The sequence below is a fragment of the Brienomyrus brachyistius genome, chromosome 1 (genome assembly GCF_023856365.1).
Source record: "Brienomyrus brachyistius isolate T26 chromosome 1, BBRACH_0.4, whole genome shotgun sequence".
NCBI classification, from domain to species: Eukaryota; Metazoa; Chordata; class Actinopteri; order Osteoglossiformes; family Mormyridae; genus Brienomyrus; species Brienomyrus brachyistius.
Window position 1 is genome coordinate 53,117,096 of NC_064533.1, and position 12,467 is coordinate 53,129,562.

The window sequence follows — 12,467 nt, forward strand, 5'->3', positions numbered from 1 at the left end:
ATAGCTGAGATGGTTAGACGTTATACACGCAAGCACATGGATGTGCAGTGAGTCACGCTGCGCGAGAATCAGCTAACAGTGTTGTTTGTTATGGCGAGATTTCTACCTTTGGATATATTTAAAAGGGAACGCCGTTATTCTATTTTGGGCGTGGGTGGTTAAATTTGGGTAAAACCCAAGAAACAAACCCCGTAATTATATACTGGGGGGACACGTCCACCCAGTATTCAGCTGGAATACATAGGCCTATTATAATGACGACCTTGATCCCCCCCCCCCCCCCCCCAATGTTGATTCCATGGCCTAGGCCTTGGCCAGAACACTGCAGTATGTCGGTGTTAATGTTAAAGCCGCAGCCATACATTAACCGATGTTACATATCACTTATCTATTTAACTACATAAATATAAATCCAACTATGTAACAATATATGCTAGTTGGGTAAATACAAGTTGACCTAAACATTTAGTCTGTATTGTGCATGAACATATCGTATGACAACCATGCAACAGTCAGATGGCTGCCGAATAAATATATATAACTTATTTTAGGTCAGACAGGTTTACTCCGCAAGCTCCAACTTCCACCATCCGCTTCCTATCAACCATAACTGTTTAATTTTAGCCAGGCAATTCGTCCGTATTATTTCTGTATCCAAAGTCCTAATATAACCCTCCCGTAAAAAAAACAGTCTCTTAGCTCATAATTCAGAATTTAATTGAATTCATCCCATTGTCCTTCATCCATTGGGGAGTTTTGGTCTGAACACAAAAGCGAGGTTTGGGCCGTCGGTTCAAAGGCAGATGCAGAGCGACAAAGCGTAGACAGCCTTTATGACAGACCGTGACACCCGTAACCCCCGCATGTTTCAGCGGGTGTCACCTTAAATCAGGCCGGAGCTGCTTGTGCCGGCCCGATTCAAGCAGGTGTCACAAATGTGGGTACTGTGTTTGTTCATAGATCGCATTCGGGTAATAAAACCTAATTTAATGTGCGGATCCCGCGTACTGTGCCGCGATTAAGGTTGTAATCTGTTTGGAAACTTGATACGTATTCCACATACGACATTTGATGTCGCAAGGTCGCTGTTAAAAATGTATTATTTATCAAGGCTGGACAATTGCGGAACGAAACAACTGTGAGCCTATAATAAAGAGCCGACAGAGGGCTCTGTGCTTGCAGACGAAGCGCTCGCTGTCTTTTGTTTCCGTAGAAAGGGGAGTACCGCGCCGCTTCCTCCCATGTGAGGGAAGGCGATTGGTTTCCAGGCTCGTATAAAAACCTGCGAGCACTTCGCCGGGGTAGCGCAGTACTGGGACGGTGAGGAGAAGGGCTTCGCGAGAGAGGATACCTCGGCTTCTTGCTTCCCTGGAATTTGGTTCCGCGTTGCCTGTATGCGTGTGTTGTCACTGAGCTCGGTGCTTTCAAGGACTATACCATAGCAAAAAAAATCAATGAAGGAGAGAAGATCCAGTCAGAAATCACTGAAATCCAGGATGGATCCCAATCAGAGTGCCAAATGCAAAATAGTGGTGGTGGGAGACAGTCAGTGTGGGAAAACGGCATTACTTCACGTATTTGCGAAGGACTGCTTCCCAGAGGTACGGTCAAGGATTTTCCCTCTCTAAACATATGGAAATAAAACTATATGAAACTACTGTGCGGAGATCGGGATTGACATTGTCGGAAGATTATTTAAAACCGTGTTGCTATTTTGGGAATAATGTCAGAAGGACAAAGTTGTGACATTCTCACTGCTATCTGATAATGGGACAGATTTGTGTCTTTGGATTGTATTGTCTAAAAGATCTGAAAGTATTGGCTATTTTATTTCGAGTCTGATTTAACTTGGTCATGGCTGTGTGTAACTGGTTGCTTTACCTGCTTCTGTTTTCTAGAACTACGTGCAGACAGTATTTGAAAATTATACTGCGAGTTTTGAAATCGACAAGAAAAGGATTGAGCTCAGTTTGTGGGACACCTCAGGTAAGTCAACTTTTTTTGGTGGGGGCGGTGTGGGGTAAAAGAATAAATGGTTTTGGGTTTGATGTGTTTCCATGGTATATAAATATACAACGCGGATAACTGGGTGAGAATTTGTATGTTTGTAGGGGCTCAGGTGTCATATTTTTCGTTCATAGAGTATTTGCATTTATAGGAAATGTTTGGAATCTGAAGCGTACTTGCGGCGACTGTATCGCTTTTTATGGTGATGAGAGCCGGCAGTGGATCGCTTCCTGTGACTATGATGTAGCCTATAGTGTGTGGGTCTTCCCATGCCTGGCTTCGGTCATCCTTTGTAAATACAGCATGATGCAGTATTTGCCGTCCGGAAGCACCCCCCCCCCCAACTCCCGGCTTTTTACCGGGACAGGGTGGACCTTCCATACGTCGGGATATCCCTTAGGTCGGAATAGGGTGGTTATTTCCTACCACGCTACGTGGTGCTTGTTCCTTATGTTAGGGCAGGGTGGATATATCATGTGTCGCTAAACGCCGGTTAAACCCTGTTCTCGGTCGGGAGTCAGCGTGTGTCAGACCTGCCCGGGCTTGTCCGAAGCTCCTGCGCGTCTCTTGGGACGAGTGACGCGCCTCGGTATGCGTGGAATGGGGTGATCCAAGTCGGACGGGGGATATTGCGCTTGAAGACGAACAGCGGGACGACTTTAAACACATAGCCCCTATTCGAGGCGATGCTGGGAACTGACGCCAAATTATTTCCCGTCCCAAATCCGTAATGTGACTTTCCAGTATACCAGTAACGATTTCTGGTGGCGTTGCAATGTTTTCATACATTTGGAATGTGTGCTCCGGGCCATTCATAGGTCGTGGACAAATAAATAGTAAAAGCCTTGGTATGAAGTACAAGGTCATATATATATATATATATATATATATATATATATATATATATATATATATATATATATATATATATATCACACACACACACAGAATCCTTCACTTTTGTAACTTTGCAAGTGATTTCTGACTGAGGGTGATGAGAGTTTTACTGAGGCTTGAGTGGGACCGCACTTACATTCTGAGTAAACACACACATTTGTGGTAAATGCATGTCTCACACAGACTTACCTGTTGGTGCACTGTGCCATTATGTAGGACCAAGCAATTGCGTGATGTTAACAGGTTTCCCCCGTGATTTCCAGCTGTGGCGGAGCCCCACTGTCATGTAAGGTGGGCTTTTGTGGACCAAGCAGCACCCTGCTAGACCAATCCATCATTGTCCCTTGGCAGGAGGATAGGCTGGGCAGCTTTCTGGGAGGCTTGGGTGGGGGGGCTGCAGCAGCAGATCAAGCAGCAGCTTGGGGCTAGAGGTGGATGGTGACCCCCCTGACCCAGGAATTCCTCTGACGAGGAGTTTCGCTTTGCCAGAAGACTTTCATGCTTGGGAAATTCATGGGCCTGGGTTTACGGGGGGAGGGTCCCTGCATTTTTTTGAAAAGCTTATGCTTGTGTGGAATACAATGGCTAGAGAAAAAACCCTGAGCTTAGAGGACCCTCACCCCCCCCCCCCCCCCCCTCCTCTCAGGTTTGGGGGGGTGGGGGTGCGTTTCCCCCAGCACCGCTTGTATTGAAGAGCATGAGTAAGGTTACCCTGGCGACTCTACGCGTGACCCGCCGGCTTCACTGGAGCAGGACGTGGTGGTGGGGGCAGCCTCTGGTCTGGGATGTCACGCCCGTAGCGAGTACATCACACACTGCTCAAAATCCTGCCACAGTTGCCTTGTCTCTGGATATTCTGCAATATTCCTCAGCAAAGTATTTGTGAGGAGTGCGTCTCCTGAAAGCCCATTGCCCTACATCTGTAAACAATGGCCCGGGGGGGAGGGGGCATTCAGGTGTCCTGCCTCCTCAGATAACCTGACCGACCCAGAACTGAACCATCTTCTTTCTGTCTGCCTGCCCCAACACTTAAAATTATAATTACCAGAGCAATGCCTGGAAGGTAGGAGCTGTCGGACCAGCACCCCCTTTGAAATCCCTTTATCAAACACACAGTCCCCATCGATATATATGCTCCCCCCTGCCCAGGGTGTCTCCCCCCACACTTTAAGTGCTAGGCCACCCACTCTTCTTCCATTTAACTGTGCAGCAGTTAATGAGGCCCGGCTGTCAGTCAGGCCGTAATCAAAATACTGATTTGGAAACAGCTGGAAAGGTATTGGCACCCGGGCCGATCCCTCCAGAGGCTCCCTGGTAGAGGAGGGGGCACGCGGAGGCTGCCCCTACGGTCACTGGGCTTTTATGTAGCCTTGTTGTTTTCTGGTCTTCGGTGAGAGGAGGGTCTTCTTTCCAGTCTCTCCAGTCTGGTGTTCTAATGGGAGAGCTTAAACTTTTAACTGGGCACAGCAGTCCCAACCCATCATAACCTGTCGAAACTCCCATTTCTCATCGCTATCTAGATTAACCGAATTTAAGTTTGTAGAACCGGCTGGCTGATAAACTTTAACCATGACCGCAGTTTGCACCCTGTTTTTATTCTGTGATGTTACCATGCCTGGGAGGGGGGTTGGGTAGCCAGTCGACCTTGGACACCCAGAGCTTTTTTTCTCCTTAGTCGGGAGTTTTTGGTTCCTCTCCTCCGTTGTTTTCTTTCTTTCTTTCTTTCTTTCTTTCTTTCTTTCTTTCTTTCTTTCTTTCTTTCTTTCTTTCTTTCTTTCTTTCTTTCTTGTTTCATGAACCATCTTGTATACGTTTTGCAGTATTGTACTGTCACACACTCTCATCAAGTGCCTTGGAGCAGCTGTGTTGTGAAAGGCACTATATAAAAAAAAAATGGAATTGAATTTATCTGTTCAAACGGCGTGCCTCACGCTCTTCGCTCAGACTGACAGTCGTAGGGGGGTGGTCTCGGTTAATCCTGGAGTGTAGAGAGCGTGGGGTTCGCCCGTCTGCGCTGGGAAAATGGAATCAGCGTGCTGCGCATTCCTCAGGCGGAGGGCTGGGTCGTCGCAGCACAAAGGAGCGGATGTGGGCTCTGACAGAGAAGGGCCTGCCTGCCTGAAACTGGCTGATTCCTAAGCAATCAGCCGTCGCCGTGCCATTAATGCAGATAATGGGGCGAAAATATTCTCAGGTGTGGAAGCGAGAGGAAGGGAGGGCCGGGCTGCCTGTGGAATGTGGGGACTGTCAGCGTTTTGCAGGCGGCGAACCCCCCGCAGGTTTAAGCATTTGCGGAGAGGCTCTTTAAAGCACCCGGAGCTGTAATGCATTTAGCTGGGGCCCTGTTTCAGCTGCAGACACGTTTGAGAAGGGGAGCGGGATTTCCTGGCCAACTCAGTCAGTTATGATTTATTGGAGGGCTGTTATTACAGTGCAGAAATAAATGATCCATCAATCCATCCATCAATCTTGGATGGAAGCTGTCTGACCTCTGCTCTGGGAGCTGGTGTTTCCAGCCCCTAGATGGTTTAGTTCTGCTTGTACTGGTTATGGACCACAGTGTACTGATAGTGACTGATGAATGACTGGATCTTAGCCGGTAAGCTGTTGGTTCCAGGCCCTGTTGTCCTCTGCTCCCCTTGTTTAAGAGAGAGCTTGATAGTTTATAGACGCACTTGTCTTGCCCTGAGATGGGGGGGGAGTGATGAGGAGATCATGTGTCAGGAATAAAGGAGTAAAAGACCTTTGCTGGTTTGACAGGCAGCATGCTTAGCTAACAGTGGATGGAGAATCAGCTGTTTGTCTTTGTATGTCTGCAACAGTCTGTGTATCTTTCTGGTTCTTTGCATCATCAGAACAAACTTTTTTAATCACGGGTGCAGACGGCAGACGGCCCCCCTCTTTAGAGGCTGAGGTTAAAATGTCACATAGAAGCATGAAACCCATGGTGCAAAACACACACACACACGCACATGTAGGGTATACCTATCCTTATGGGGCCCGCTCATTCACTTCTATGGGAAAAATGCTAACGCTAACTATGACAACCTTAACCCCTACCCTGCCCTAACCATAACCATAAGTAACCAATCAAAATAATAAGAATTATGGCATTTTTACTTTTTTTTATTGCATTCACAGATCTTTGTGGGGACCTGAAAAATGATGCCCACAACTTCACAAAACAGGTTTTTAATACATTCTGGTGGACATTTGGCCTCCACAATGTAATATAAACGTAAACACACACTTCCCTAAAGTTAAGCTAAACAGCGGCATGTTCCATGGTGAGAACTCCACCAGGCATTGGACTGGCACAGAGATAACACTCTTAAAGTGGAATACAAACACGACACGGATGATTTGTTTAGTATTTCTAGTATGTATTTAACAAGCAAAACACTACTCAGACATGAAAATTGTCATTTCTCTGGATTTTTCTGCAAAAGATGAAGTGGTCTTTACTGGTTTCTGTGGACCTGTACTGGTGGAAGGGGTTGGGACTGCTCCACTCTCACTCTCTCTGGGGAATTTGTCACATGAGATCATCGCAAAATGATGATGTCAGCAGCCTCTTATGGGAAATCATTCACCCCCACATACATATTTCTCATCCTGTTTTCTCATAGCACTGGAAGCTGCCTTCGAGTCTGTGGAGAGAGATACTGGCGGTGGTTTCTGCTCTGTGGTCACCCAGCTCTCTGTGTGGCACGGAGGGAGCCGTTTGATGAAACTCAGACCACCACAATATATATACAACTTACAGCAAACCTCCCCTCCAGACCGTTTAGATTAACTGTTCGCAGACAGGGCACGGGAGGGGGTGGAGGATGAAGGGGGGGGATTAGCGACTGCTCGTGCACATGGTGTAAATCTGGGCTTGCAGGAGTCCCTTCCCAGAGAACTTTTATACTTGAACAAACAGAATTCCACGGATTCCTGAAGGCTGCGTTGCTTTATTTGTGGGTAGTTCAAGTTCCCCAGCGACACTGGCTGGGGGGGGGGTCACCTTAACTCGATGTGGCACCCCCGCCATGCTCTGTTGCTTTAGGCACCCTCACTGTTTTCCCCCCATCGTTGGAAGGCAGATAAAACATAGATTTTTCAGATTCTTTTCCTACTGCGGGGGGTTTGCTTTTTTGCCAAATCAGCTCTGTGGTCTCTCTGAAGTCCCCCCACCACCATTTTGGTCGTTTTAGTTTGTGCTTAACGGGCCAGTCTGCTGCCACTGTCACGGGACTGATCTTTGCACTCCGTCTTTCATCGCAACTCAAAAAGTAAATGCTTATAAATTACTTTCTTATAAAGGAAACAGCTCTTTCCATGGCTGAGATAAATTAATCGACCTCTTTTTGGCGGAGCTGCTGACGCCGCGACCGATCGTATGTTTTCTGGGAGATGAAGAGGTCTCTGAACGGCTTGAGTAATTGCTGGGGGCTTTCTGGCCCAACTTTATTTTGGGGGGGGGGGGGGAGTAGGATCCATTCCTCTGCTTTTCTGGATGCAAATGAGGCTCAAATCTTCCTCAGGGGACAAGCTGGGGGGGTCAGACGGCTGACATGACTTGCACTGATGCGGAAGTGGCTAATTAATGTCTGATGCTATGAGTCCTGCTCCAGCAGCGGTTAAGGCCACAGATTCAGGCTCGCTAACTGCTTAATGGGAATCCAGCTGTACAAATGGGTTAAATGATTAGTAATCATGATTAGTAATCGAGTATAAAAGTGCCAACTAGGTGCAGTGAGTGTGGCAGGACTGGTCACTGTCTGTCTGTCCCTTACATACCCCTTGCTGATCCGCCCCCCACCCCGGCTTAATGTCTTGCAGGGTCTCCATACTATGACAACGTGCGGCCGCTTTCATACCCCGACTCAGACGCCGTCCTCATCTGCTTCGACATCAGCCGGCCGGAGACGCTTGACAGCGTGCAGAAGAAGGTGAGCGGGAAGAATGACAGGTGGTTAGGGGCTTTAGGGTGGAGGAAGTGAATGGTTCTGTTTCATGTATATTTTAAGAAGTCACTTGACCTGCAGCAGGTCAAGTGACTTTGGACAACTCAAGGGGGGAGTTATATGAAGCAGGAAGGGGTGGGTGTGGGGGGGGGCTTTGGGTTCCTTTTCAACCATGACAAAACAGTTCAACCAGTAAGTGAGGTAATTGAAAAGGTCGTAATGGTCACAGCTTTGCCAGCAAGCGCTGCTGTCTCAGACAACCTTTGACCTTTAACCTTATCATCATTCAGTCTTCCTCCGCCAGCGGTTAGATCATAGCCTGGCCTTTTGCGTTTGAAATGCGGGAAAGCCCCTAGGGATACTCCTAGTGTGGACTTTCCGCCAAGCTGCCTCTTCTAACGTTCATCTACCTGACTCCTGCAGTGGAAGGGTGAGATCCAGGAGTTCTGTCCCAACACCAAGATTCTGCTGGTGGGCTGCAAATCCGACTTGCGCACAGATCTGACCACGCTGGTGGAACTGTCCAATCACAGGCAGACCCCCGTGTCATATGATCAGGTGAGCGTCATTCCTCACTAGATGAGTCTGCTTCTTTTAAGGGCTGAACACAGCTGCTGACACAGAGACATGTCTAAATGTAAAAGCAGCTCCGTTCCCCCTTTCCCATTTTTAATACCCTAAAACTTCTGAGTCGTTGAATACTAATGAATTCTGACCAGATAGTCCTTCCTTCGGCCCTTTGATTGATGACATTTTTGGCTTAACCTTCTTTGCATAAATTATCAGCAGCTGCCCTTCTCGCACTGCCTTAGGCTGTTTTAAATGATGTGCCTAAATCGTGTGTAGGCTGGTTTCTGCATGTTCCTCATCTATAGGTGATTCCAAATTTCAGCTAGGACCAGAGCTGCCCATTACAGTGGCTGAAGAGTAGTCTCTCATTTTGCTGAGTGCAAGTTTTTAGGTCATAAATTCGATGAGAGACCCCCATAGAGACGATGTGATGTAAATTTCGTGTGGTGATATTGCTGGCTGCTTAGTAGATGATTACATGCAAAGTAGCTGTGGTAGGGCCAGGGGTTAATTAGCTGGGCGCAGATATGATGCTGGGATGTGAGCCTGAACACTTTGGCTGCTTGTCTGTGGACTGACTCTACGGCTGTCCTCCAGGGCTCCAACATGGCCAAGCAGATGGGCGCCCCCTACATCGAGTGCTCGGCACTGCAGTCGGAGAACAGTGTGCGGGACATCTTCCACATGGCCACGCTGGCGAGCGTCAACAAGAACAACAAGCATGTGAAACGCAGCAAGACGACTCGCAGCACCAAGCGCATCTCGCATATGCCTGGGCGGGCGGAACTCGGTACTGTACCCACAGACCTCCGCAAGGACAAAGCCAAGAGCTGCGTGGTCATGTGATGCATTGGGAGCAACTGGGTTACTGTGGCGAAGGCAGAGCAGGGTGCTAGGATGCCAATCCGCCCCCCCCCCCCCCCCCCCCCCCCCAACTGGGACCACCTCAATCCAACTGACCATCAAGCAAACTTGGGAGACAGCAGTTGGCTGTTGGCTGTTTCTGCACTTTAAAGCATCCACAGTCCACCCCCCATCCCACCCCCTCGGTTGTTGGTCTGATGTAAGCTGGAGCATAAGGTGCCAAATGAACGACCCTGAGTGGATGCCCACAGGAGAGATTTCTCCGAAAGCTGATTGGTGCATTCCGAGATGCCCCGCCCATGTCTGCCCCCCAGTTTTTGAACATACCCACTTCTCTACCCCCTTCCCAGACCCTGCTGGAAACCTTCTGTGACCTCTCGGGCTGGGGGGGGGTCAAACCCTCTTCTGACCTCTGCAGGAGGTAAATGGGAGTTGTCAGATCCCTTCCTATGATGAAAGATGTGAAAACTGGGATTCCTTTGGAGGCTCATGATCCTCAGGGGCGGAAGACCCCCCTCGCTCTCACGAAGGAGAGGCAAGCGCCTTCCTTGCACTTATGACAGAGGTGGACAATGAAGGACTACGTGAATCACTGTGGTTTAGAATCGGCTCTTCAGGATTTTAGTTCTTCCTCAATGCCATCCCCAGTCCGTCGAGTGGAATGAGGAACCTCTCTCTGCATGCGGCATTGTACCACCGCGACATCACTCCAGATGTAAACCTGTGCCGCTCGCATTCACAACTCAGAGAACATTCCACTCAAGACCATTTTTGTTTTGTTTTCCAACCAAAGATCTGTGTCGAATTCCCCCGGAAGCTTCCGCATGCTCCTTAATTTAATTACGCTCTTGACCAGCGTTCAGCCAAGCCTTGACGTGTCACCATGGCAACAGGGTATTGTGGGATACGCCGGTGTGTTTCGTGGGCTCGCCCTAGCCTGCGGTCGGCCTCGATGCTAGTGCCTGAGTGTGATGTGTGCGTGTGGAAACATGCATCAGCCAATCAGAGGGCGCCCTCTCTCATCCTCCCTCCTCGCCACCTCCTCATCATCCACGAGACAACCTCAGACAAATTCCTGTCCCGCTGTCCCCTTGTTTTTCCCTTTACGGGGGGGTCTTTGACTATGCAATGCATATAGTTTTCTCCAGATCCACGTTGGGTCATCAGAAACACACCACTTACTGCTGAAACACACTCCTGTGCAGGTTTTTACAGGCTTTTGTGAGGGATCGAGAAAACAGAGACTGAGTTTTTTTTTTTTACTCCGTTGAAGAGGCTTTGCTGCCGGGTGAGGATTTGGATGTGCTTTTGTCTGTGTTACGAGCCGGCGGTCGTCAGAATGAGGCTTCACCTGATGCGGTGAGCTGCCTTTCTGCTGAATGGGCCTGTTCCTGGACTGCTTTCACCGTGATGCCCCGATTATCCGAAGGGGGCAGTATTATCAGCTAGCTGGCTATGCTTTCAATTTCAATGTTAAAAACAAACAAAAAAAAAAAAAACAAATGAATGAACGAAATTTTAAGTTATGGAAGTGTGTTAAAACTGTAGAGCCTCATCCTTTTCTGAATGTCTGTTTGTATGTCTGTTCCATTGATGTTTTAGCAGTATTTATTGAAGTATCTATTTTTCCCCTTTGAAATAAATCCAGAAAAAAATGTTTGTGGTATAGTATATGTGTTTTTTTTTCTCCAGAATTAACCTCTTATGGGTTTTAATAAATGCAGGGCTATGAGACTGCAATGCAATGATGTTGAATTAAATGCACCATGTACTAGTGAGAATTGTTTATACATATGGTCTCCCGTAGTCAAAACTATAGGAGAAAAATGTAAATGGAAATAGCTGAAATTCATTTAAAGTGGCAGTGGACGTATTCTGGCCATATGCTAACATTAATGAACACTTTCCTTTGACCTAATTTTGAAGGTTTTTGGAGACTTGTATAGCTTAATGGTTTGGGTCCAGTATTGTGTGGCAGGTACTACAAGCTGTTAAATAAACATGTTATTTTGAAGCTCAGCCACAGCTGTGAAGAGATGGAAAACAGGGAACACGAACAAAGGATAAGGTGTGTCATATGCAAACATTTAGGTACAATTTGTCCCAGAAGGCAAATTCAGTAAAGACTTGGGGAGGAAGCGGGGGTGGGGGTGGCTTTGGGGGTTTCTGTTGATGCTTTAGAGTACCTCAGATGTGGTGTAACTGTCAGGATGTGTACAGCACCGTGTCCTTCCAAGTTATTTTCTCATCAGACATCAATAATCAGCCTAAGTGGATCAGGTATGCATTTAAAAGGTTATTGAAATTCATGTCATGAGAGTATAATTCCTGTTGTGCGACTGGAACGATTTGGTATTGAGAGTCTGACTCAGCGATGTTGGTAATGTTCCCAGTCCTTTCATTCAGTCCATGAAGACGCCCTCATTAAATGATTATATCCCAAATGTTCTGGAATTAAGACAAAAACTCAGTGAAAAGCTTTGGTTGGCCCTGAGCTACAATCATCTCATATCCATGTGCAATCCATTGCTGATAATACAAGCCTCTCCTCCAGTGAAATGCCCTAAGCAGATCAGCAGTGTTTCCTAGATTCAGTGTTCATATGCATCCTGAGCATTTCTGCTAGAGTTAACCCAAAAACCTGCTAATATTTCAAAGAGAAAATGATGCCAGAAATGTTCTGTTTTTAATAGTTAAGCAGCCGAATGTAAAGACAGTGCATACATAATATACAGGAGTTATACATGTGTGTTTCACTGCTGATGGTACTGGCTAAAACCTTGATGGTTTATAAATGGAACATAGGGCCACCCTAGTTTACAAATGCAGTTACGTAGCGAAGGCTGCTGATTCAGCGGCTGCTTTTGTGTACATCAGCAAAGTACTTCACCTGAGTTCCTTCTTGGAGACTTCCCCAGGTGCACATATTGGTCAGGGGTTGTGTGTGGCTCAGTGGGTTAGCACTCTAAAGGTTCTTGGTTCAAATCCCCTGCCTGATGGTTTGATTTTATCGTTGCGCCCTTGAGCGAGGTCCTTCATCACAATTGTTCCAAAGACTGTTTGACCCCGCTTTCCAAAAGCATCTGACAAATCAATTTATTGTCTACCTTACTTTTAACTGACTTCCATTGTCAGTGCCATAGAACTAAACCTAAAATGTTTTTAATTATTGATGAT

The 12,467-nt window shown here is 47.2% G+C and overlaps 1 protein-coding gene across 1 annotated transcript; it reads left to right on the top strand.

Moving 5' to 3' along the window:
* Positions 1–1,267: 1,267 nt before the first annotated feature.
* On the top strand, positions 1,268–10,949 carry rnd3b (Rho family GTPase 3b). Its single transcript, XM_049015994.1, has 5 exons — positions 1,268–1,601; positions 1,899–1,986; positions 7,732–7,841; positions 8,280–8,414; positions 9,024–10,949. The coding sequence occupies exons 1-5, from the start codon at positions 1,455–1,457 to the stop codon at positions 9,270–9,272; spliced, it is 729 nt and encodes a 242-aa protein (XP_048871951.1). The 5' UTR covers positions 1,268–1,454; the 3' UTR covers positions 9,273–10,949.
* Positions 10,950–12,467: the final 1,518 nt, after the last annotated feature.